Source organism: Ostrinia furnacalis, unplaced genomic scaffold, assembly GCF_004193835.3.
Source record: "Ostrinia furnacalis isolate ACB-3 unplaced genomic scaffold, ASM419383v2 OfSCF3015, whole genome shotgun sequence".
Taxonomy (NCBI): domain Eukaryota; kingdom Metazoa; phylum Arthropoda; class Insecta; order Lepidoptera; family Crambidae; genus Ostrinia; species Ostrinia furnacalis.
The window spans coordinates 278,531-305,564 of record NW_021133254.1 but is presented as its reverse complement, the minus strand read 5'-3'; the positions used below and the strand labels follow the sequence as shown (position 1 = coordinate 305,564).

At 37.9% G+C, this 27,034-nt stretch overlaps 1 protein-coding gene and 1 long non-coding RNA gene across 2 annotated transcripts in view; one reads left to right on the top strand and one right to left on the bottom strand.

Moving 5' to 3' along the window:
- The first annotated feature begins 2,708 nt into the window (after positions 1 to 2,708).
- LOC114356991 (uncharacterized) overlaps positions 2,709 to 27,034 on the top strand; it is a 24,965-nt gene continuing 639 nt past the window's right edge. The window contains exons 1-2 of the long non-coding RNA XR_003656268.1: positions 2,709 to 2,792; positions 15,827 to 15,897. This is a non-coding gene — a long non-coding RNA (uncharacterized LOC114356991). The remainder of the gene's footprint in view (positions 2,793 to 15,826; positions 15,898 to 27,034) is intronic.
- Positions 24,961 to 27,034, bottom strand: part of Slmap (Sarcolemma associated protein) — a 20,335-nt gene continuing 18,261 nt past the window's right edge. Inside the window, exon 13 of the mRNA XM_028310398.1 lies at positions 24,961 to 26,582. Within this exon, the coding sequence (XP_028166199.1) occupies positions 25,941 to 26,582 (642 nt within the window). The 3' untranslated portion in view covers positions 24,961 to 25,940. The remainder of the gene's footprint in view (positions 26,583 to 27,034) is intronic.

The following is a 27,034-nucleotide window of genomic DNA, read 5'->3' as shown; positions in this document are numbered from 1 at the left end:
AAAGAGATAGCTGATCTGGAATGTATGTATAACTTTCACGGCCACCCAGCCCGCTCCCGCCAGACGCGCGGGCGCCGCCACATGAATGACCATAGACAATTCTTTCATACCTCGAATCAATGGACAGCCATGAAGGTTGTTAGCCTGCAGTAATTGCTTGTTCTACTTTCTTGTCGCTAGCTACATGTTGCTCAAATTGGTTATTAATAGTATTCTACTTAGAAATGCTTCGTATCGTATAGTGGACTAAATAGGACACTATACAGGGTGGACTTTGGCTGCTCTTAATGGAGAGAGAGGGTACTCTTAATAGAAAATTCAGAGAAAACATTACTTTATCCGTGTACCGTTTGAAACAGCTCGTGAAGCACTTTCAAGATCAGTAACCAGTTTTTCGATATACTTATTGTATAGTTAAAAATAATCGAGCGAGATCACTTATCGTTTCCACCCTATATATCTTAGTTCAGAATTGCCTTTTTTGGTGGGGGAAAAATGCATTAAATTGCATACGTACCCTGCGGAGACAGGGTATTAGGTTTTATGTGGGGCTCAACAAGTTGGAAGAACCAAGCATAACTTAAAAGACCTCGTGCTTCATAAGTGACAAATAATTGTGGGATCCAAGACAGCCTGCCTGAACTGAGCTTGTGTTCATTAAGCTTGTTACATTTGTCAACTATGTAGGCCTACTAATTTAGTTGATTGCGAGCAAGTGAGAAGAGAAGGAGAATGTCAAGACCCCCGTTAAGGTTGCAATCGACAAAATAATATAATATCGTTTAATCAGACCAATAAAATGTTTTCATTATTTACCAATTCGTGAAATTCTTTTACGTATGTTGTACTAATTTGAAGTTATTTCATGCAAAATATTGTGTTCAATATTAATACTAGGCCGCCACTTTGACATATTGACAACTTTACAAACATATTGTAAAGTTGCCAGGCTTTTCGCTTCATTCACTTTAGTAGAGACTCATAATAACCTAAGAAAATAAATGAATTCTAAAATAATTAAATCACGATTATTATTTGGTGCCGCTGTACCGACTCTATAAAAATCGAATAGGAATCTAAATAATAAGGGAAAAAATAATAATTTCAACGTTGTTTCGGTAAAACTGCATAATACGACACGTTACTTCATTATTATTTTAGATTCAAGCAAAGTCGATTAGTAAATATCCCAAAAATAATGTCGGTAATTTTTAGGTCTTATTTTTGCTCCTTCATTTTCATCATAGGCCTCCCCCAATGACTTCCACAATAGCCGGTTGGTGGCGGCCTGCATCCAGCGCCTTCCTGCTACCTTTATGAGGTTGTCGGTCCACCTTGTTGTCGGTCTATGATCAGTACCAACTAACTATACTTTTCTTTCAACATTATACATAGAGTCAAATGGCACCAGGTAGAGTAACATGCAGAATAGGCTTTAGCAGTGCTAGCCTTCTACCGATTGAAAATCATTGGTCTGTTTGGCAGCTCAATAAGAATAATGAGCATCATCCAAATGCTGTGCATCAGTCACCAATTTCGAAATGAGTTCATTTGCAATCCATCGCGTCATTCTCACGAGCTCTGTCACATCCGCTTACCAACATTATGTGGTGGGATTGCGGATACCTACCAACGGATGTGGTGTTAGATAACTTTCGGAGCCGATTCGAAATTGTGTTTGGTGCATACTCAGTACCTATATGGTTTTAGGCCACCAACGATATTGAATTATGTTAATTAAGTTAAGAAATCTGTCAAACTCCATATAAAAAGCTCCGGTTATCGTTATAGTTACCGTTAAAGTTAGGTGGTGCAACTCAGCCTAAATCGTTGTGTTGTTGATAAGCTATAGCCTATAATTTTCTATGATCGGACAGCTCTACATGGCATCACCATAAGGTTGCCTTAATTTAAGTTGTCATAAATATTATTATTATTTAGATCACCTAAAGATTGATGTAGCACAGTAATGAAATAAATAAAAAATAAAGATTTTTAGAAAACCGACTAAACATGTAAAGTTTCTTGGCAAATAATTTCCGTGCATTATGCAAATGTATTTGACTCTACATAGATTTTCCGTAGTTTTCTCCGTACCTACCGGAAGTTTTCAGGAAAATAAATTTTCACGCCTAATGACGCACAAACAGTCTGTATAATGTAAGCAAGTAAAAGTGAATTATTATAAAAATAAAATTACTTTCTTATTAATATCTATTTGCAAAAATTTAAGGTAGCGTTGGCAGCCATGTCGTGTAGTCGGTGAAAACCCGCTATTTCATTAACTCTACAGCGCTCCTAAATATCTGTCCGGTGAAGGTAATGGCATCTGTGGTGACGAGACGCACTCGGTACACCTAGAGACATTCATCAGTCCAGTCGCGGACAGCGAGTCAAACGGTAAAGTCGCGGAGTGCCGTCGACCGCCGAAAGTGACGCGGGTGAGCGGCGCCGCGGGCCCGGGATTGGTGCATATCGCGGGGAAAACGCCCGCATCGATGAAACATATTCGCGAGACGCAAATTTTTCAGAGGCGAGTTGGCGAACGTGTGTCCCCCACCACAGACTGACAGTGACCCAAATGGTGCGCCGGCGCAGTCAGTTCCGCGAGCTCGCGACGGGCGCACGCCCGCGCCGCCGTGACCGCCGCTCTCGGGAGCCTATTCGCTGTCGTTTTGGTGTGATTTACGATCGGATATTACTGTGCACAATGCAGTGAGTGAACATCGGTTAAAACTTCTTTTTATGGCGCATTATTATGACGCATGTGGATGACCGCCACCTACGTAGAGGTAAGTAATGTGAAAAATTTGGCAATGCGAATAAATGACAGAATGTTTCAGTGGTAGAGTTTTAATGTATAGCAGCAGGCAGCAAACGGCGTCGGTGAACGTGGTGATGAGTCAGCGGCGTCTCGAATTTTCCTTTTGTACGAATAGTGTCACTGCCATGAGGGGTGCCGGCGGGCGGCGGCGCCGGCCCGGCAACAGGCGCGTGCGGAGCCGGAGCCGGCACGGGCCGGAGCGCCGCCGCCGGCTCTCGCGATCTAACGGAATCGGATTCCTCTCGGCCGAAATTCCGCCGCGGACGTTCACGCCGCGACCGACTGAAATAAATCGCTCGTTTAACACAAATAGCACGACATTGTCGCCGCATTGACAGACGGACGAGCATTTCCGCTTCTTTTTATCTCTTACTCTTCAGAACCTTAACATTAGCTCCGCCTATGACGTAACAATGTTTCCATCAATCGATCAGTAGCACTACAACTCGCGAAAGACATTCAGGATTGATTCATACCCACGAAATCTTGAAAACGAAGCGAATGAATGTAATTTGACTCTCATATGAGGTGACTTCGTAACCAGTTCAATGTATTCAATGTCGTAAAATTGAACTGTAATGTAATGTAAGCGTCTAATTACGTTTCAGCATTTCAGCACATGTTGCTAAAACTTATTAACACGTGGCTGTCGACAAAGATGGCAAGAGATTTGAGCACATGGTTCACCAAATGGGAGATTTCCTAGGCAAAGTGGCGGAGGTCAGGTGTTATCGCGTGGCAACACGGGTGTTTGCTAGAGACAGATGGCTAGTATCGTGACCTTTCCATGAAACAATCGGCGGCACATATACCTACACTCGCGCGATAAGGAATGTATCTATCATGCGTGACGTCAGATGCCGCCGGCCGCGCCGCCCGCGCACCGATCGGTGAACTTTGCGACATTGCCTGTGATAACTACAATTTATTAACTAATTTCAAGCTTCATGACATGATTAATGCTAATTAATTACACGGCTCGGCAAATTCTATTATCACTTTGATCCGCTGTTGTAAACCTTGTAAATTTTGTAAAAATAATATTTTCAGTCAGTTACATAACCATTAGAAGTGAGTCTCTATATCCATATATGCGCGCACTTGCCTACATACTCGTACATTCTTTCTTTTCTTTTCTATCCCAACCTTGCCTGAATTACAATTTGTCTTACCTCACTTATTTTGACTCTACATAGTTTTTTCGTCGATTTTCCGGGAGCGGTTCTACGAAATGATAATACCCAGCCACTAAAACGATACCGCTATCGGATGTTTACTAGCTATTAGCGCCCTCGTAGCAATGAAACTAAACATAAATAATTGGTGTCATTTGACAACCTTCAGTTGAATTTGGTATCACGATGTTAATAATGTAAGATCATAAAATTATGTTACATTATTATTTTTAGTCGTCGAGATACCACCACTGGGGTTAACGATAACATTATAAAAACGAATCCTCAATTAAAAGTCTTTGCTCTCATCTCATCCAATGTAGAGTTGACCAGGCTCATTACGTCACAAAACAGCAAAGGGGCCAGTTGCAACAAGTTCCAACATGTACAGAGGGGAAGTGGACGAAATGTGATAGCGACGTGTTTATTGAAATACATTATTTACAAATAGACGCAAACTTTCCTTTACATGTTTTGTTTCTATTCAGGTTGAGGAAAATATATCTCTAAAACTCTGAACTCTATGCCCTAGTGTTATAAAGAAAATTTTCCTTGTTATTTTGAAATTACTCAACTCCATTTATGGTACTTATACTCATACTTTATTTTCAATACAGTAAATTCAATTTTCAGTTTTCTTCCCAAATGCGAAATTTTCTCATTTTCTTAGAAACATTTTTTGGTACTTTAAAGAAGTAAATATTGTATCATTTCTTAATATTCTTATTCTGCTTCAAAGTACGGATTTGAAAGATATAACGTGTATAAATGAGCAAAGGTTATCGGCAAGAGCCAGGCTGGAGGGCGATCGCCTTAAAACGTCTTGTCGAGACCTGTCGCGGCCGCGTCGCTGCAAACGACCTTACGATTCATACAACGTTTTACCCCCAGAAAACATACTAGTTTTCATTGATAACAATATTGCATCAATTTTCCATCAGTCACAGTTAGTTTTCCGACTCGATTAACTTTACTTCTGTTTTATTGATTTTCATAAAATAAGACAATAACCGTACGTTTACAAAATATTTTGATAAGCCTGCTAAAGAATAGTCTTCTAATAAACATTCCAAGCTCAATCAAAGACTCAGAATAGTTCAAATTTTCATAAGTTTACAGCAAAGTTACCCTGAAAATTTTGTGAAAAATTAAGTTTTTGTAGAGTCAATGTTTTCTGTGTAATGTTATGTCAAAATAAGGTAAACATGCCGAATAACATTTGTTATTGTTACACGTTTGTTTTCTACATGATTCAGTACCTCTAGTAGGAAAAACTTTCGAGTTCGTTTCGTTGCGTATTCAAAGTGTCATCGAAAAATTTTGTATGAAAAATTAAACAGCGCCCCCTAGGGCGACTATAATATAGGGGGCGCTGTTTAATTTTTCATACAAAATTTTTCGATGACACTTTGAATACGCAACGAAACGAACTCGAAAGTTTTTCCTACTAGAGGTACAGATCGTGTAGGTTTTGTAGGCGGGCGTTGTAGAGTTGCAACAACGCAGCCAGGCCATAGCGACCAACAATGACTCACGCGGCCGGTTCCGCCGCCTCTGACCAGCTCGCCTTTGCACATTACCTACACGCCACATAACTACAGAAAACTAGATAAAAAGGCAAAGAATTAACCCACACTGAAGGATTGTTAGTATTTAAAAAAAACCTAGGTAATGTAACTTTTGAAAAGAAATAAAAGTGGCATTACCTAACTTTTAAATAGATTACAACTAAAGATCAAGTAATATTCTTAATGTATTCTTATTGAGAATGAATTTAGCATATTTATATTAGCTAATACTAAATTATATGGTTTTCAAAATAATTTCGCCTAGGTTGTTTTAATATTAATAAGACAGGATTAGATGGCATTTTTATGAACGTGACTTTCAAAAAATATATTTTTAATATAATCTCATGAAACCTCATCATAATTTATATAAATCACATAGTTAATTAATAAACTTATATAGCTTATACCGGTGTCAGTTCGCGAGTTGTAAAACTTTCCTGTTAAAGTAGGAAAAATACGTGCCACTAGCAGTCCAGTATTATCAATATGATTTATTAATATACATGATATTATTGAACTTTGATTTCCTATAATCATTTATCAGCACTAATTGACACTAGGGTATCATTAGTGAAAAACTTTCGTTTGAATGATCATTAAAAAAATTGGTTAAGAGCGGTAAAAATAATGTTTCTGAGAAGGTAGAGCTATAATTTGATTGAGGTGTCTTTAAATTTAAATTGAATAAAACATTTTGATTTATAACGCTATTTGTTGCTGGACTTTATCAGATAATACACTTTTACATGTTTGTTGCCCGATGTAAATACACTGTATGGTAGAAAACATTTATTTATTTAAGTGATAAGCATACATAAATAATCACAAAGCCTTCTACTTTGTAGTTTATTCGTGATAGATACAAAATATAAATGCTACGAGTATCACTCATTATAGTTACACTAGCTTTCCGCCAGCGGCTTCGCCCGCGTGAAACCCAACCCAATTTTGAAATTTTGTCTGTCACAGAAAAACTTTATCGCGCGCGTCCCTGTTTCAAAAACCGGGAAAAAAACTATACTATGTCCTTTCCCGGGACTCAAACTATCTCTATGCCTTTCATCAAAATCGGTTCAGTGGTTTAGGCGTGAAAGCAAGACAGACAGACAGACAGAGTTACTTTTGCATTTATAATAAGAAAGGGTTGATAGAAGTATAGATATAGATTAATCAATGTTCAGGGCATTGGCCTTTTGTTATCAATTTCATCGGTGAAATCATATTCTGCGACAGGTATAAAATTATTTATAAAGATTCTGTATGTTTCCACTTTTCACATCCACTTTTAATTATTATCAAGACCACATCGAAAATCTTTCCAATAAAACATTTCTCATATTTGTCCGTTTTGTGTGGTGTGCAATAAAGATGCCTATCTTTCTACCGAAATACAATTGTATAATACGTATCGTCAACTAGATATTACAGATCGTGTTGATTACGAGCGAATTTTATCAATACCTTTCGAGTTATTTTTCAAAAATAACTTTGCTTGCGACTCTATAAAAAGGGCATTGGTTACAGTCTAGTGGCTCGTTGAGCAACACACGCCTAATGAAAAATAATGGTCTCGAATCGCGTGAGATATCCGATGCCAATAACGCCCGTGAATAGGCAAAAAACGTCTTTATTCAGTCGCTTAGACAAAATGGCGGCGAACGACGACACCTAGCTAAATGCTGTTTCATTACGCCTGTTGAGCTAAATATGTCTACTGCTTTATTTGCGGTGAAGATAAATCTGTTATACCTACCGACTTGTAGATTTATTTGCACTGATATAAAAGAAAAAGGTAAGTTTGTGACTTTGTACGAACTAATCTGGAGAACTAAACAACAGATTTGGATTTTTCTTCACAGCTACATTATTCCTGAGTTTGACAGACCGTAAACGCTATTAATAATCCGTATGTGTACTTATTTTTAATTCAATCTCAATGCCATCAAAATTGGCAGGAGGCAAGTGGGAACGATTACCACGTTTGATATATTTTAAAACATGGCACCCAACACATAAACAAGGTGATTCATTTTGCTGGGGCGTTGATCCCTTCGAATAGGGCAGTGTGATGTGACGTCTTCTTGTGAATGATGTAGAGTTATCAAGCTATCTGATGCCTGGTATTAAATTCTTGATAAACTTACTCAAATTACATGTAACATGCTTATTGTTGATTCAATGCACCTTATATGAATCAGTTCTTTGATAAGTAATTGCTTAACATAATGTTTAACTCCTGTTGTATTTGAGAACAGAAACTATTGTGTTTTTAAAGGAGTTTTCGACCACTTATTTTAGCATTAACATCAGGCCATTTGATCTCCACTACAGGTACAATAACCCTTTCCAATTCACCAGACGAAAATGTTGAGTTTGGCCAAAACTCCCCACGCGCTGGCCAGATGGGTTGAGGAGGCCAGATGTTCGCATTTCTCCTTAGTCGCTTTAAGACATCCACGTGTAGAGATAGACCTCTTTAGTTGATGATTAAAAAATCGTGTAAGCCTAGAATTAGAATGTAAAATAGCGCGGAAGCTAGAGCGTGCGGGCGGGTGAGGCGTGCGCGTGATTCAGATCTGACGTGGGCCGCGCTGCGTCAACGCGCGTCACTATCCTCTGACAGCGCCGTCACACGTATATTTAGCCGGGGAATGGAATGGAATGTGGAAAAATGTTTATCACACACACATTAGGGCTTCCGGAAAAATCTGGCGGGACTCCAAGCTATCAGAAAACGAGGAGTTTGTCACATAACAAAACATTATTCATTCGGATACGGGAGATGCGGTTAACAGTAATGTTGTGGCAATTTATGTTTATGTCTCACTGAGGAAGCGTTATCAAATAGATGTTGAAATCTATAATATAAAAATGAATCGCAAAATGTGTTGGTAAGCGCATAACTCAACAACGCCTGGACCAATTTTACCAATTCTTTTTTTAAAATGTTTGTTGAAGTCCAAGGAGGGTTTTTACAGTGAGAAAAGTTTGAATAATTTCCGGGTAAACCCTAAAAAACTCGAAACTTCACCCCTAAGGGTAAAACGGGGTCCACGCGTACGAAGTCGCGGGCGGCCGCTAGTGTTTAATATAAGAGTTAGATCACTGTAGCAAAAATGAACACACGATTTTTTACTATATCATTTTGTTTCAACTAATTTCAGTTAGTAGCAACTATGCAATTATAATTACAATTTCAATAGTATAATATTACGTGTAATAACTGTATTTATTTCTAAGAAAAAACAGGTAGTCTGTTGAATAATTCATGTAATTATTGGTAGAAAAAAATATAAAGTTTTAGTTGCGCCTCTGCTGTATAAATATCGAGCAGTAAAAGCGAGTTTGCGTTTTTCGATTCATATCATTAACATACCCCCTGGCAAGGTCACCCCAAACCAACAAGGTCGCTTTAAAACTGCATTCAATCTCTGATAATAATCATCATTTAGTTTGGCTAAGGCATTACCGGCTTCAATTAACTTTTCCGTACCGTATCCTAAAAATATATGATTCTATGCTTGCATACTATTTGTATTTATCTTCTCCAAGTCTCCTATTGATCCATAAATCACATAAGGTCTGGCACTCCGGGTAAAGAAAATATCTTTAAAATGCCCATTTAAATCCTGGTAATTATTGCAAACAGCAAGCCACTGGTAAGTGGAGGTGAATGTGCAAGCATTCGCTTAATTAAGACAAAAGTAGTCATAAAATTACAAATTTTAATTTATGACGGCGGGTTTATTTTAATTAGCTTCATACTCCATACGCGTCGCTCTGCTGTACATTTTATGTTTAAAGTAAACTCATGAATAACACTCATAATTTAAGTGTTCCGCTGTGGAATATTTCAGTATCATTTTAATTGTAATGGCGGAATAAATAAACAAGCCCCGTTAATTGCTGCATTTTAGTGTGCTCTTAATGACGTCGATTCTGCTTAAAATCAATCCACAACCTTTCTTCTCAGTCACAAAAGTCTGGCTCGTGTTACGAAATGACATTAAAGTATGAAATGCACTCAAAATTAATTTCTGGGCCGTGATTTGTTTATAAACCAATCATAGTTTTGAATATGTACTTGAATTTATGCATGGTATAAAATACAAACTTATAATAATCTCTCTCGTAGTCACAATTTAAGCGTAATGTTAAATTGATTTAAATCAAAATTAAATAGTTTATTACAGTTCTTGAGGGACGCGCGTTGATGTCTTTTGAGTTCCGCACGAGTGAAGTCGCGCTATAACGTTAGTTCATTATTTTCATTATTTATCGTGTAAGAAAATAGCTTTAGTTTCACCTCACGAAGGTTTTTTCAAATTATAATCTGAACGTAAACAACCAACATTGTAATGACATTTTAGTACCTCCACAGTCGGCACTTTATTACAAGCAACTTTGTCAATGCCCTGGCTAGAACTGAAATTCTATATTCTTCCATTAATAAGTTTAATACAAATTGTAAAACTTTTGTCACAGTTTACAGTTTTACGCAAGAATTCGCGCTGACAATCCCACGTATTCGCGCTGAAACCGACTGTAAAATCCGTTTACTAATTTCTGTTTCATGCGGCCAGCGACAATGTTTAATACAGATTTTACTATTAGGTAAGTATAATAACGCGGTGAAATTCACCAGCGGTGCCGGACTGGCCGCAATCTAATCAGTTAACGAACTGTGACGAGCCGCAGACAAGAATTCCTTAATTAGGACTTTAAACTATGAGCCAGAAACCTCGGAGTGGCCTCTGACAAAAATATCACCAGTAATGAGACCTGCAAGTCACAGTTTAATTTATTCGATAGCCTATTAGCCGCGATGTTCGCGAAAAGCGGCCAAGAGCATCCCGCATCATCGTAATTATCTACCTGATAAATGTACAGTCAAGCACATGGAACTAATTTTTTGTAGCAAAATAACTCCCATTGCAGCTACATAAATTCTACAATGTTTAGCTGAATGTCGTCTATTATGCGAATACACGGGTAAGTAGGTACCTAACCAACAAAATTATCACTGACGATTTTCGGTGGAAAACAGAATGCGTATGAGTTTTCTAACAGTTGCTTAGCACACAATGAAATAAAGACCGAAACACCCTATTTTCATACATTACATTAATTATAAAAATGTTGATGTTATAAATTACTAGCTTTCCGCCCGCGGCTTCGCCCGCGTGGAATTTTGTCTGTCACAGAAAAACTTTATCGCGCGCGTCCCTGTTTCAAAAACCGGGATAAAAACTATCCTATGTTCTTTCCCGAGACTCGAAACTATCTCTATGCCAAATTTTATCAAAATCGGTTGCGAGGTTTAAGCGGGAAAGCGTAACAGACAGACAGACAGACAGACAGACAGACAGAGTTACTTTCGCATTTATAATATTAGTTGGGATTAGTTGGGATTTAAGTAATGTGATTTTGATTTAAGAGCATGATAGATTTGAAATAATTTGAATATTGATGGATTTTCAATAGGGTTGATATAAAACTTAAAAATTGAGTTATGAGCATGATAGATTTCAATATTTATTCAGATTTTCATTGAAAATTAATTACTGAATCAATCTAATATCTTTCAGGGGCGCAAAAAACGTTTTAAACAATTTCAGACACAGACAATAATGTTTATTTTGAGATAGTGACTTAACATGATTTTTTGGCCGATCTATCTCTTAATAAACTCCGTAGGCTTAAGTTTAAAATGTTTCTTTTTTCGTGTAACTGTTGATTTTTAAACGTAGTAATTATTGCGGTTAAAAACTTCATTGAGCAAGTGTAGCCTACGGCGAATCGACCGAAGATAAAATTAACGCACGACGCTGAATAAAAATACATAATTAATTCAACATTTAAAATACGCAGTATTGTCAAACACACGGGCTATTTTAAAGTAATTGGCAAAGCCTTGAATCAACGGATTCACAACGTTGGGACAAAAGATAGGCGATAGATATAAACAACAGTCAGGCCGAAAGCGCACCCACAATAATAGCCTAGGATTGACTCCGGAATCGCCTGGCCCCGGCGCCAACTCGCTACCCACTCACCACTGTTGACATCTTGAACGATTATACAGGGTGTCAACTTTAACAGTGAAGTCAGATAAGTGTCCCGAAACTATATCATTAGCTTTTTTCTGGCAGTGAAAGCCGGACTTGTTTTATTTCTTTTCATTTGGGACAAATATGCGAACATCAGTCTTCACCAACACTTCTGGCCAGTATTGTATGCCAAAACCTCTATTGAAATTAGAGATACCTATTGTAAATTACTTAGAGCGGGTCATACTCCTGGAAAGTAAATTACTGATGATGATGATAGTCACATGTTATTAACTACGAACGAAATAAGTTTTATTGTTACCCTTTATTTATGACTGTATTAAGTTTTATAGTCGACTGAACCTAAGATACCACAATATTTAGCTTGGGGTTTTAGCTTGATGTGCTGTCTTCTGTGCATGCCATTACTAATTTATTTTTCACAAAGGAGCTGGCGCTTGCCATATGAATATTTTTTCAATGCAAAAACTGTAAAGAGGAATGTAAGCCCACGCTCCGCATCATTACCTACATTGTTGCTAAATTGCAGTACACTTATAAGGGCGCAATTAAAAAGTAATTTAAACACATTGAAATCGGTAAATTATAAGTGCGTAAGTACCTAGCATGATCATTTGTGTTTTAAATACATACAAAGTGACATTATCTGAGTAATGTAATAATAATCTGAAAAATATAAATCAGAATGTGTACTAATATGCCAATTTATCACTGCCGATATACTTTGAGGTCAACACCCAGATAGCAAGTAAGACGATATACGACATGCACTTTTAAATTCGTGTGCAAGCTCACACGAATTCTGGCAGCATTTCGCAGTAATGATAATGTCCATAAAACATATTCAGCCTCGCGCAGCATTCTGCATAGCAATTAGAGCTGTAAGTAGATAATAATAGAACCGCGCAGCGGTGCACTTGCTCCGAGACTGGTAATTAGGTTTTTTCGAGTCGGCGCGGGCGTTCCCTCAGGAATGCAGTCCGGACCCGTCCAACAGCTGAGCGTGATGTAACGATAACCGTTCTTATCGCCTGAATGGACGTCACACGTATAGATAACTCGCAGAGATAGCGACCGATTAACGCTAGATTTTGGTAGAGTCAGGTTTGTGTCAAAACAACGTTGTTTTTGTAGATCTATTTACAAGTCAAAATGCCTCGAGTAGGCACTTTATGTACTTAAAATATTTGCCTCTATGCGAAATGGTATCTGCATTTAACACGAAAACATTTTTGATTGGTGCCTAGTCAATGGACAGGTTTTAAGAGACATTTTCCTAGCAGCATCATTACAGCTGAAATTTTTACCATAAGATTTTTATACTTTACCCTGTATGTTTTAGAGCGTATTAAGTCATATAATAATGCGACGATCAGGTCTTCCCAACCTGTCTGGTCAGCGTGGGGAGCGCATGCCAAATCCTCCAATTGCCGACATCAGGGAGGGTTAGGCTCCTACAGTAGAAACTAATTGACCTGATGATGATCATAATGATTACGCGCTTGTAGTACTGTAAAAAGGTTAATCTCACTCTGCGTTTTGGTTCTGATTGAGGTCAAGCGTTCATTCGTTATAAAATTTAACAATTAATTAATTACTTACTTGGCTTTGTCGTCATCTTGATTGTCCTACAAACTTTGTACTGATGTCAGCCGCCACGACATTGACACAGATAGAAATGTTGTCACAGAGATAGCGGAGCCGTTATAATAAATCTTGTTGTCTGATAATACCAATATCTGAAACAAATCAATAAGTTGGTAAAAGGTACTTACAAAGTTATTAAGGTACTATTATAACCATTGCTTATTGAGGATTTAACAGATACGGAATGAACACGTGTTTGTTAAAATGACATTAAACTGAAAAAGTTAAGATCGCAAGTTCCTGATTTAAGTGCAATGTTTGATTTAAGGGTGCCAGAATACCATAACATTGAACTATGACTATACAATCCATACTGATATACCCTAGATGATTATTACACGAAAGTAGGTAATCTGAAATGTTTATTTTAACAGCAGTCGAATAATGTTTCAAACACTACAGTGTTACCAAACAAGTTATGGGTGAATATCCCAAACACGTTTTTTACGCGGCGGAGCTGAGAATCGATGGGAGAAATGTAACTAGAGCGATGATTTTTTTTCTGTATATAGTTTATACAGCGTTTTACACGATAGCAAAGTCTTCAGGACAATAGGTAGTTATTTTATGTACTAAAAAAAATTTTAAAGACCCAAAATCTAATAGCGGTGGCGCGTCCTAACTCTATTTCTACTCATAAATTGTGTTATTCCTTCTTTCTCGGGGATTCTAGTAATTTAAAAATAGTATAGCCATAAAATACATTAAATAAGACTTCCAAATGATATGAAAGAAATGTGATATTTCATATTTTAAGTGTTTTAAATAGCCTTTCAAAACTGTCCCACGAAAAAAAGCAATTACAGTGGCTCAATTTCGACACTCTCTTACTTCTCCAAAGAAGCTTTGAGAGACGTAGAGTTCTTCTTCCCTGCATCACTCAACTGTGTCCTCCTGATCGGGCTATAAAGACTTGCGACTTGTGGTATTGTTTTTCCAGCAGACCCACACCAACCTGGGGCAGTTGGTCGCCCTCCCGGGACTAGAGTTGGTTTCTGGGTTTGAGGGTCATGTATGATGTCTTTGTGATGACTCTAGAATAACGGGGCTGTTGGCGGCTAGAGCCAGAAAGTTTTGGATTTGTTCTCTATGAAGGGATTTTGCCGTTATCACCATGCTTAGCAGGCTGGTTGGTAGTTCCAGTATGGTAGTATAATACCCGGAAAGATGCTGCAGCCCACCCTCCAGTATTTTGATTCCTTAGTCGGCTATTACGACTCACGTGGGAAGATTTGATGCTTTTTTAGGGTCACAACACAGGCCTGAATATTGTTTTTAATTATAAACATCTTTACTGGATAGTAATACTTAATTGATTACAAATAAATAAGTAATTTGAAACAATCATCCGTAACATTCCGAAGTCCGCTGTATAAATAAATTTCGGTGGATTGGTTCTTAATTCCGGTGGCTCAAATACAATTTCGGTGGCTCTTGATAATTTCAAATTGACATATCTCGAGAAGTATTAATAATATTTTGATCTCTACATATCATTGAATAATACAAGTTATTTACTATTATTTCTGCCACAAAAAAGTTTAGGAAAGTGGAAATTAAAATTCGCCACCGGAATTAGGCAAAAAACGAGTTTGTTGATATTCACCCTTATGCTAGATACGACTCAGTTTTATTACTCACACACACATTTTGCACGGTTAACTACGAGGTTAAGTAATTACAAATTCAACATTAGTAAGTCCAAATTCCCATTTGCCTGAAAACAGCGAGGAAAACGTCGTTTGAGTCAGTGGGTGACATCACGCGTGATGCGTGAATAAATTCACACAGCAGAAACCGTGCTAATAGAAACTAGCAATTTTACTAACTAGCTGATTTGAGTAAATTTTTGATGAAAAGCCAAAAAAATATAAACATACTTAAATACCTTTTTTTTGTAAATAGGTACATACATATTATAACTTCATATTGAAACAGTAAAATCTCCGTTTGAGTCAATTTTTACCCCACTGCAAAACAATTTCATGGCAAATGTGACCAAGATTGGATTTTACATGAGGTAGAGCCATGCTTCTAACTCCCTAACTTCACAAACTCTACAACCCAGTCAAAATATGTAAATTAGCCGTTTCGTTACTTCAAGAACTATTGTAATATGTAAACTACAAAATTGCCAGTGTCTATTGCCACGGACTCTACATGTGCGTTTCTACGAAGTTGATGACTCTTCAGTAGTTTACACTTATAGAAGTTTTTATTTATTTATTTATACTTTAATGCCAAAATTGTAACATAAGGCGAACTTAATGCCATAAGGTATTCTCACCCAGAACATCCAATACAGAAGTTTTTAAGTTTCAGATTATTTTATAGTTGTGGTTAATTAAGTAATTAATGTTTATTTTCTTAAATGGTTAATTTAAGGTTTATAGAAACCATAAATTGCCTATAGAGGCATCGTTCCGGCGATACAGTCAATGCTGTATTTTAACATTTTGTTAAAAATAATACAGTTATGTAATAATACGGGTACACAAGATACTACAGTATCTAATATTTCCTTTTTATTTGTTCCAGATCAATTCTGCTGAGACCAGACATCTCATTGTGGTGTTATAGTTAGTGCTACAGAAAAATAAATCAGTACGGTAAGATAACTTTAACTAACACTGGTACAGTCAGCGTCAAATAGTTCGTGACACCCCAAGTGGCCAAAAAGTTTAACACACAATTTTATTCCAATGAGGGCTATCGTTTTTATACTTAACAGTTGGCACCCCTGGCGATTGACAGGACCTTACTCTACAGTGGCGCCATCTTGATGAGTGCAAATTCGATAGTCCTCCTACCACTTTAGCGCTCACAAGTTGGCGCCACTGTCTTCGCTACTAGCAAGTGACAGGACCTTACTCTACAGTGGCGCTAACTGGTGAGCGCTAAAATGATAGCCCTCATTGTAACAAAGACGTTGCGAACTTTTTGGTTACTTTGGGTATCACTAACTATTTGATGCTGACTGCACGTTTATAACAGAATATTAATTCTTTTTTTTTTAATTTAACAGCCGTAGGTCATAAGGATCTCTGCTGGCTAATTAATATTGAAAGTTTAACTCTCGCAATCAATAATTTACTTAACAAAACATGATCATTTGTCAGACAAACTGACGAAATAGCCATTTAAATTGATAATCCAATTTAGTCACCACCGGGCCGCGTTCTGAATACCAACAACTTAAATGTAAGGACGGAAGGACTTGCCTATTATAAACGAAGTTCAATGTTCCCAATGACGTTATAAAAAGACCAATTTCCAAGAAACTTTTGAATAATTTAGTGTGCCGAAAGTCAATTGCGTATTCAAGTTGAATAAACATTTTATAGGCTTGATTAAATTAAGTTCACACAAAAAAAAACATAAGGTCCTCGAGATTTTCGACTAATTTTTAAGGCTTATGGTCAGGGACTATTTTTTGAAAAAAATCTGTTGCACCTATGTAATCAGGATAACAAAATAGTTATTAATGAGTCTAGTACTCATAATACAAGCTTTGCTTAGTTTGGAACTAGAGGCGCAGTATAAAATGTCAAAGGATATTTTAAAAGTATTAATGGTAATGTTATTAGTAGGCTAGAGCACCCAATCCAAAACTTCAAGAAATCTTGATATCGGTGATTCTCAATTTAAAATAATAATATTCTAATTGATTACAAATAGCTAAAACGTAGGCTTATTTTACAGTAAAGTTACACTGTTTCATTAAAGTCGTATTGTGATAATTTTAATTTGTGCACTTCAGATATGAATACCAATACGTTTTTAATCAATCGAGTCGATGGCTTGACATACAAATAGGCTTACTTAATAACGTGTGTGTCCGATATCTTATGGGCAGCTTTGATTGTCTCAATCTGTGGTTGCTGACTCACATTCCCGGATGCATGCTTAATAAATATTCATAATATTTTTTCCAAGGCTCTACGTGTCTGCCACTAATAAAATATCTTGTCTAAACAAAGTCACCCATCCATGACTTTTTTAACGAGACGGTAAAAGAGCTCGTTCGTCATAGCGCGAGCCACATGGAGATACATAATTTCTTTTCTTGAAGTTGCCGCCGATCCTGCTAGAGATAAAATTCCAACTGTATTTCATCCAGTATTAGTAAGAATGTAAATGTATCCGTTTAATTGGCGCTGCATCGCCGCATCTGCATGAAACAATAATCAAGCAAAGTCCTAATCATCGAGCGTTTAATGCTGGTTTCATTTTATAGAAATAAATATTATACTTGTCAATAAATAAGTATTGTGCACCGGCTACAGCAAGATGAAACGTGATAAATTGTATGATGTGACCATAAAAACCACTTTCCAATCACGAGAGTCAGACACGTCAGGTCATTCCGTCGAGATTTGAGCCGAGCTGATACGATAAAAACTCCGTAAAATGGCCGCTTAGCTATTGTGATGACGCGCAGCATCGGGTGAATGACACCTGACTCACGTCCTGCAAGCACTCTTTTCAACACACTCGTACAACGACAACAGAACCGAAAATACAAGTTCACAGCATTTTGCATAACCTCCAAATTCGTCCCTGAACGGAATATTTATTATAATAAATCATTTAAATAGCCCAATTGTAGAGTTGACAAAACCAGATCACACAAGCTAAACTAGTTCTATCATCCGTCGAATTATATTCATAGCGGCTACATTAATGCTTGTCGTTTATTTATTTTAATATAGATAATCTCAAACGACCTTCTCGGGGAAAGTTGTAGAACTGGTTAAACAGACGTCGAAACAATGATGACGTTATGACCGCTAAATAAAATAATAACGTAGCCAAGCTGTTTGGATTGCAGCTCTATCTTGTGCTTGAATGCTACGTCTAACTAGTATTTAGTACATAAATAAACTGTGATTCGCCTTTCCAGTACTACTGTTTACCTACAGCAAAAACAAACATGTTTTAAAAGGGGAAAAGGAAAACAATCTCGTAAAATGATACATCATTTTACCTTAACTTCACAAACACAATGAACATTCATTGTCTCTCTCTCTCTACTGACTCATTTTACAGCGCCTGATTGTTATGACTCTTACTTTGAATCACATTTTTGTAAATTCGATCACAAAGTTAAATGTTAAAAAATAATCTTCATTGTGATACCAACGTGATTATGCCACTTAATATATTATAGTTTGAAAGAGCTTTTCAAAACTTAATAATGATACCCGTTGGCAAACCTCGCCAAAAAGACTACGGCCATAAATACGATTTCCAAGATAACATTAATTAGGGTTCTAAACACCGCCTTCGAATATTATAAATCCACTGGTTGGGTTGACGGAGGCCGTATTAGGGCAGCGCTTGCGCATCCAACGCGTTTGATTAATGCATCCTGGTAAAAAACTGCATAAATAATGAAACCTAACAATGAGTTTTGTGGTCGGATCTCGGATTTACGTCTCGGAATGAAAGCCACTAATGATGATTGTAAGAATTAGCAGACCAAGTTCACTAACAATTAGCTACTCTCCCTGATATCGGCACCTTCAGAGTTTTAAAAACCGATACATTACTTAGGCAAGGTACTTAAAATGAAGTTTATTCGCTATCTAGGTAGGTACTTAGTTTGCATTTTTTTGCACTAATCAAACAATGTGAGTTTCGCTTTAATTGTAATACGGTATCAAGAGATTTGTACTACAATGTAAAAACGTGCTACGGTCATCACCAATGATTATAAAATTGTTGGTTTTCTGTATTCTATAAAGTACCAACTTATTTTCATTTAGCTTAGATGTAAATGCATTCAATTTTATTTTTAAAATGTTATTAATATTTAAACAAAGTGACTATTGCCTCCATAGATTCATAATCAAACAAAAATAAAATTACGGCGGTAAATTATGATTACGGTATCTAAGCATTTCATTAAACTTATCATTTATAACATAATACATATATTCAAAACTAATTGACATTTACAATAGTAATTCTTTACCAAGCTCAAAAAAAGCTTGTATCAAAGCTATTTTCTATTCGGTCATAGAGTAAACATCGAAATGCATACTGGGAGTAATGCTACGCCGTAGCAGACTACGATGCTTTAATGCGGTGTTTATGGGATCTACTACAGCTGCGTTACGGCGTAGCACCATAGCAACTTGCATTATACGTTCTTAACACCATGATTATAATATCTTTTTAATGTACAGACATATTAATTGCGTGTGCGTTTAGTATTGATTTATAGTAAATTTTAAATTCCTGCCTCGTTGCTAGAGGGGGATAACTACAAATAAGAACATACAACAAATTATAATTATGTTTTTAAATAACAGTAAATAAAGCATAGTAATAACAGTTTATGGTAGGTACTGCCGTTATTGTATCTCTTATGAATTGAAAGGAACTCACATTTTAATTTGCAAAATGTAATGTGCAAATCTAAAAGCATTTACGTTGGGTTCCAAATCTACATTTGATTTTGGCTGCACTGCATCGTTAAGCCATCCCACGCAAATATTCCTTGAATCTGGCGGTACTCATTCTTTGATAATTTTATTTTATGAAAATCCGGTTAAATAAGCTAAAGAAAGAAACACGAATTCGTTTTGTTACTTTAAAATAAAACCGTTTAAAAAGTGTTTTTACTTTCCGATATTTTTAATGTTATTAGTTTTCTTGATTGCACTAATATTCCTTGATACAACATCAATATTTTGCACGAAACTGGTTTATTGGTACTGTTAAATATTAATTCGTGAAAAAAGTTAAGTTGTGCAGGCTAATACTCATTATCTAATTCCAAGAACCGGCGGGTAGCGCCCGCGCCGCGACGACGCTCGCTGACGCGTTGCATCCGCCATTTTGTGCCCAATAAAGTTCTTTTAATTTCATTTTCATGTAAGTAGTTTGTATAATATAATAATAGTGATATAACTTTGCTGTCTTCGTTCATATAATGTATTTTTATGACTCTAATTAATAAATAAATAAATAATAAATATCCTTGGACATTTTACACTACGCCGCTAGCCCCAAACTAAGCAAAGCTTGTACTATGGGTACAAGACAACGGATATAAACATACTTAAATACTTTTTTTTTGTAAATACATACATATTATACATAGAAAACACCCAGTCCAATACAAACAAATATGTTCATGCACACAAATGTTTGTACTGTGCGGGAATCGAACCCGCAACCTCCGGAATAGTAGTCCGATTCGAACCACTACACCAAACGGCCGACAAATTGAAATTGGTTACAAGAAAAAAGGTATAATTTTAAGATTAAACATAATATGAATATTCAACACGCACTGTTAAAGTGATGACGTTATTCGTATACTCGATTTCAGCCGACTCTACATGTATGCGAAACCCTATTTGGAGTTAAATATAGCTTTAGGTAACAAAAACAACGAGTATCGCATATCAAAATTTGCACACTAAACAACTGACAGCGGCCCACATGCCCGTATTTTATTAAACAATCAAACAAGGCTAAAGGAAAGGTCGTCAGTCGTAATCGTCACGCTGAAATCGGTGTGGACGCGACACTCGCGCCGCACTCGGGCCGCGCGCACGACTCGTTCCCGCCAAAACGGGCGCAGGCTATGGCGCGAAGGCTCGCGATTGGCCGCCGCGTGCGGCAGCGGCGCTCGCGCAAGGCCGCCGGTTTTCCCGCGAACAATGCCAAATGGTGCATTTGTCAAGGTGAGTTCGTTCACCGCCGACGCTCGGCGCCGCACGCCGCTCGCCGCGCGCTCCTCAAGCAATTCGTTCACTAGCTCACTTAGCCGATCGAAGGTCGACAGAAGTCAGCCAACCGAGCACCTACTCCGCGCTGAATCTACATTCATTAGCATCAGCCGTGTATTACAGGTGAAAATTATCATCGATTTACTATTTTACTTGGTAACAGGGCAGTGCTCTAGCGATTTCATTTATTTATTATCTGCGTATCTAGCGATATATCGCGTATTTGCTAAAAAACTATATTAGACATTTTACCGATGAGTCATTGTAATATAATTTATTTGTGTAACATGTTTTTCTTTTTTGCTAGTTTACATTATAACTTAACATGTAAAAACTCTTATTTATTTTTGTGTAATAACAGTCTGTTGAGCTGTAACTTTTATAAATTTTTTACGTCATTTAAATTTTTTTTCTTAAGTCTTAGATATAATCTAGTAGTATAATTTAGTAGCTCAGCGACAATCACTAAATATCGCCGGCAACAGAAGAAGAACACAAGAGAAGAAAGAAGAACAGTATCAAGTGCTACGCCCGGACGAACTTCCCAGTTCGGCCGACATACACGGGTCGGTGGGATCTTCGTCCGTTTGTATCGCTTATACGTATGTTCCACATTCACCGGCTGCTGAAGACAGTCTAGAAGTCAACGCGACGCAACAGTCACGTCCCTGAAGAATTACGCGATAAAGCAAGAATCTCGTCACTGGGTGGACGTCTGAATCACCGGACTAAAAACTTGTCTGCTTTAATCATTTCATGTTTATTCCGATCGAAGTACATTTAGATATTATGTAAATCATTGTTAATTTATGGAATATCTGTGTTTTAAATTTAATGTCTCAGGAATTTGCGATTACGCAACAATCATATTAATATTGAGTTTGATATTGATGTTTTTACGAAAGATGTAAATTCTCATAATTAACATTGCATTGCCTTTATTTATAAAGGGATTTTTATATTCAATTATTTAAGCATAACCACAATATTGTTACCAAAATAAGCTAAAACACCTGTAAGATAGAGTTAACTTAGACAGGGTGCAAATTGCAATAAACTTGCTAATATGTATGTATGTATGTATTAATTTTATATTAAATACAGGTTTAAACCGTCCTACAAACAAGTTGTTTATCATCGCCTATCACACTCATGGACAATTGTCCTCACTTACCTATACCGATTGTAACTCATTGAGGTTAAGTTAAATGTATTTTAGTTGCTAAGTAAGGACCCTAAATTGCAATTTGTAACATGATTAAAATTTTATTACATTTTAATTGTTCAAATTGAATAAATGAAAGCCTTAGTATTCTGGGAAGCTTAACAAGAAGATAGAGCAAACCAATGGTTTTTTCTTAGTATCGAATACATATGACACGTATCAGTCCTGGATCTGTCAATAGGCCGTATAGGCCGCAGCCTAGGGGCGGCAGCGTCCTAAGGGCGGCAGATTTCAGATGACGCTTACTCGATTTCAGAAGATAAAAGTTAAATAAAGATCCAACCCCACCCTAGCCTACGGGCGGCAAAACTGTAAATCCGCCACTGACACGTATTGAAATAAACAAAATGTCTTAGGTAAAATCATACTCCGAACAACGATGGACAGTATATTACTTACTTAAACTACGTGTATGAAAGAAAGCCTAAATTAAAATCTGTAAATCAGTTTTCATGAAGAGATGTTTTTCCTTCCTCAAAAAGAAAATGTCTTAGAAGTTACATAGAATAAATTAATACAAGAGGTACTTACATAAGAATTTCATGAAGATTATAGGCGACTTCATAAAGGTAGCAGGAAGGCGCTGTGCAGGCCACTACCAACCGGCCAATCTGGATATCATTGGAAGGAGTGGATGTTCAGCAGTGGACGGCCTGTGGCTGATGATGATGATAATGCTCGAATTCTGCAAATTAAAACAAATTCATTAACAAAAAGATAAAATCAAATAAAATTAATACTTAGATAATTGAAGTAAAGACAATGAAATGACAAACATTGAACTTCATAGGAAATATCAATTTAGAGACCTTACCTCGGACGGGCAGTTCATCAGCCTTTGCTCAGGTTGACACTTCATTTTGGTCCTTCGAGCACAAATGCTTCGCCATTCGCAGCATACATATATGTAGGCATATAGATTCTTTTTTCTTCTGATTGTATCATTATAACATTAAAGATGTTCAAGATAAGCAGAAGCAGTGTTAAAACTTAAAAGTAACACGCGAATCGTCTTCTTCCTCTGTTTAATCTCTTGACTCATTTTTAGGTTCGCTTTCACTTTAAAGCCACGGATACACTAGGGGACAAAATCGAGCAAGTTGCAGAACAAATTCATGCCGCGCTGTGATATTCCCGGGGACAATGTTGCGGGACTTTGCAGTCGTGTTGCAGGGATGTTACCATCATGTCCCGGGTAACGTATAACGTTGCACGAAGCACTGACGGACAGTTTGAGAACGTTACTGCCACACGTAGAATCTGAGTTGCACATTTTGCCCCCTAGTGTATCCGTGCCTTAAAAGATTTAAATGTATTTTATTAGCATCTGATTATAAATATTTTTGGATATGTAAACACTAAAATATATTTTAATAAAATTATAACTTACATGGTTACAACCACATCCTGACAATATCACACTCTGGTCTCCGACTCATAACAGGAAAATCTGACCCCTTTAGATATTGGTAGAACCCCCGAATCCGCGATCAACTTCATAACTAACATGAACGGGATTATTTCAAATGCGTCTTTCTTTATTTTATTATGAAAATACCTACATAAAACTATTCTATTTTTAATAACGTTTGAGGGCAAAAGGGTATATGGTCATGGTGTTTTATCATGTTTCCCATCTTTACCACCCATAAACAATCTGAACCAAATGTGTTTTACTCAACCTACTCCAGACTATGCCAAAAAGCAGTAGAACTAAAGGATTAAGGAATTTGTAAGTGGAGGAAGAAGGAGGAAGAGTAACAACGTCATGTAGGATTTACATAATTCAAAGGAGCCGAGACCTTAATCCAGCAATGGGAAACAGTTGGCTTCATTAAAAGTATTATTTCAAATAAAATAATTATAAACAAATTGAATAATGTATGTTTTTGACATTTGCAAAAGGCATCATTTACCTACTAACACCGCGCAAAGTCTCACGCCGCGTATTTTTATCAAAATTATTCATTTTATAAAAACGAAATCCATGTTATGACTTATAAAACATTTGCATTCAATGTTTAAAAAACTTTACACCGGAGGATTCGTGCATAAAACTAACAAGTGATTTCGTAATATTTGTTTTAGTATTTTTTGATATAATACTTCTCCTTCGCAAATAAAACTACCAAACGTGTAAAGAACGAGTGAGAACATTAATAAATTGTCTTCCGTTTCTCGCTTTCGTGGGTCGTTATAAATAGAAGTTGCGCGTCGCAGCGCAGTTACGTATCTCGTTAGTCAGCCTATTATTTTGCGCCTGCGTCATACCAACGCAATGCTTGACTTCATTTGTTGTTCTCTCCGAAACACCACACTTTTGTGAACATCTATTAGAATAAACGTTCACTAGCATTATCTATTTTCAATACTTAAAGTTAATATAAATGGTATGGTAGGATTATAAAGAAAATAGCATTTTTAAACAAATCAATATTATTTCCAATAAATTTATCAGTACATCCACATTGAATGCATTATTAATTTTACTCCATAAAATACAACATAAAAGTCTTCGACAGACGGAAACTAAAATTAAAGAGTATAAGATACAATCTATTTACAGTAAGGTTTAAACACAAAATAAAACATTGAACATAACAAAATCAGTGCAACAATAAAATAATAAATATTTAAAGACTGTGGACTTCAACGTGGTAAAGTTATATAATTCTAGAGATATTATAATAAATTGTTAGTTATACAAGTTTGTTACAAAATTATCTATTGGCCTTCACATCACAGAGCTAAGCGAGCCAGCGCAGCCACGGCTTGACGGCCCCGTGAGTCCGCCACTACAAGTTACAACCCAAAGACAACGCGATCGACAAACGTATGAAATGTCAGAGATGCACGTTAAATGCGCAAGAAACCTGACCGTCGTTAACTGATCATTTTTATTTGTAAATAAGATCTAAAAGACAGTGTAAAAAACACAGGAGCACAAAAAGTCATGCAACCAAGTCTACCTCGATTCTAAAGACTAGAAAAATGCAAACGATTCGAAGAGCAACTGCCAAGTGGTCGACGAGTAAATGCCCACGGTCGATAACCTACGCAATGATATGTAGCGCCACTCGGCGGTAACACACTACAATATTGTAAAACAGTCAACAAGGGAACGGGACGCTCCGTAGTCCCGGCGCCGCTCGGCTGAAAATTTCGATAAACCTCGAACAACAATAATTTTATAACTTAGGACAGTCGTTAGGCCTTAATATAAAATTTACATTTATTTATTATGGCAGATATCAACAATCAATTTATATCTATCAAATACGATACCGACACTTTTTACAGAAACAACACTAGGGTATATACATGCGATAACAACGCGCACCGACACCCGCGGCGCGACGCTGGCGATGGCACTCCCGAGCCGCGCCCGCCCGCGCCGCCATTATAAACGCATTCACCGGGCCGAAGGCGTGAATTAAACCGACATCTATAACGTATTACTAAAATTACTCTAATCCATAAATACACCGAAGCCCTCGGCCGACGACGGCGCGTAATATTCGAACAGGTACTGGAGGCGGCGCGAGTCGGTCCGGAGAGTTCGTGTTCGCTCGTCACGAAGGAGGTTCGAGGGGGAGAGTGAGCAAAGAGTCGAGGGGAGTCCGCACGGCGCGGGCGCGGGCGCGGGCTACGCGTACCCGGGCGGGTCCCACGTGGCCGTCAATCAGGACAGCAGCGGCAGCAGCGCGTAGTACAGGCACGCGGCCAGCAGCGGCACCAGCAGCGCCAGCACGTGCGCGAGGCTGAGGCGCGCCACGGGCTTGTCCTGCAGCTGCGCCAGCTGCGCGGCGAGGCGCGCGCGCTCCTCGGCCACCTCGGCCCAGCGCTCCTTGGCGCGCACCAGCTCCTCCTCGAGCGCGTGCAGCGAGCCGTTGCGCAGCGTGACCTGCAGGCGGCGCTCGTCGTCGAGCCGCACGAACTCGCCGGCGGCGGTGTCGGCGTCGGCGTCGAGCGAGCGCTCGTCCTTAGTGATCTCGGTGACGGCCGAGTCGGTCTCCTCGTCCTCGTCGTCGTAGTCGAGGCGGAACATCTCGTCGATCTCGGCGGAGATCTGGCGCGCGTCGATGTTCTCGGCGGGCGGCTCGTCGGCGGTGTCGACGGCCTTGTCGGCGGTGGGCGCGGGGGCGGGCGCGGGGCGCGCGAGCAGCTCGGCGCGCAGCTCGGCGAGCTCGGCGGCGAGCTGGTCGGCGTCGGCGCGCGTGGGGCGGAAGGCGAGCTCGGCCTGCAGCTCGGCGGCGTTGGACGCGAGCCGCTGGATCTCCGCCAGGTTCGCCTCCTCCGCCACCGTCGACCGCGTGAGCTGGGCCTGCGAACGAAAAATATTTTAAAATAGGCGTATATGACGTTTTTGTGACTGACAACACTTTTGAACTTGACTTTCTATCACTTTTTCTCGCCTAATTCCTACACCAAATTTAATTCAACTATTGCAGTTTGTTTGCATGGAAAATAAAAAAAATACTAAAAATATTACATATAAGAGCACAACTCTTATTCTCTCTTAATTTCCGTGCCCTACAGGGCCCAAAATGTTCTAATTTTAAGTACATAAAATGGATGCAATTAAATGTTGAGTATTGAAATAAAAAATGTATTGCAGAATACAAACGATTTTTATGAAATTCCAGCTCTCACTTTCTACTTATTTATTGACAAAAATTACAGATCCATAATTCTTATTGCTTGTTTATGATTCATCAGTCACTTAATCACTTATAGTTGAAAAATACAACTGCATTCTCGATTTAATTGTGCTGT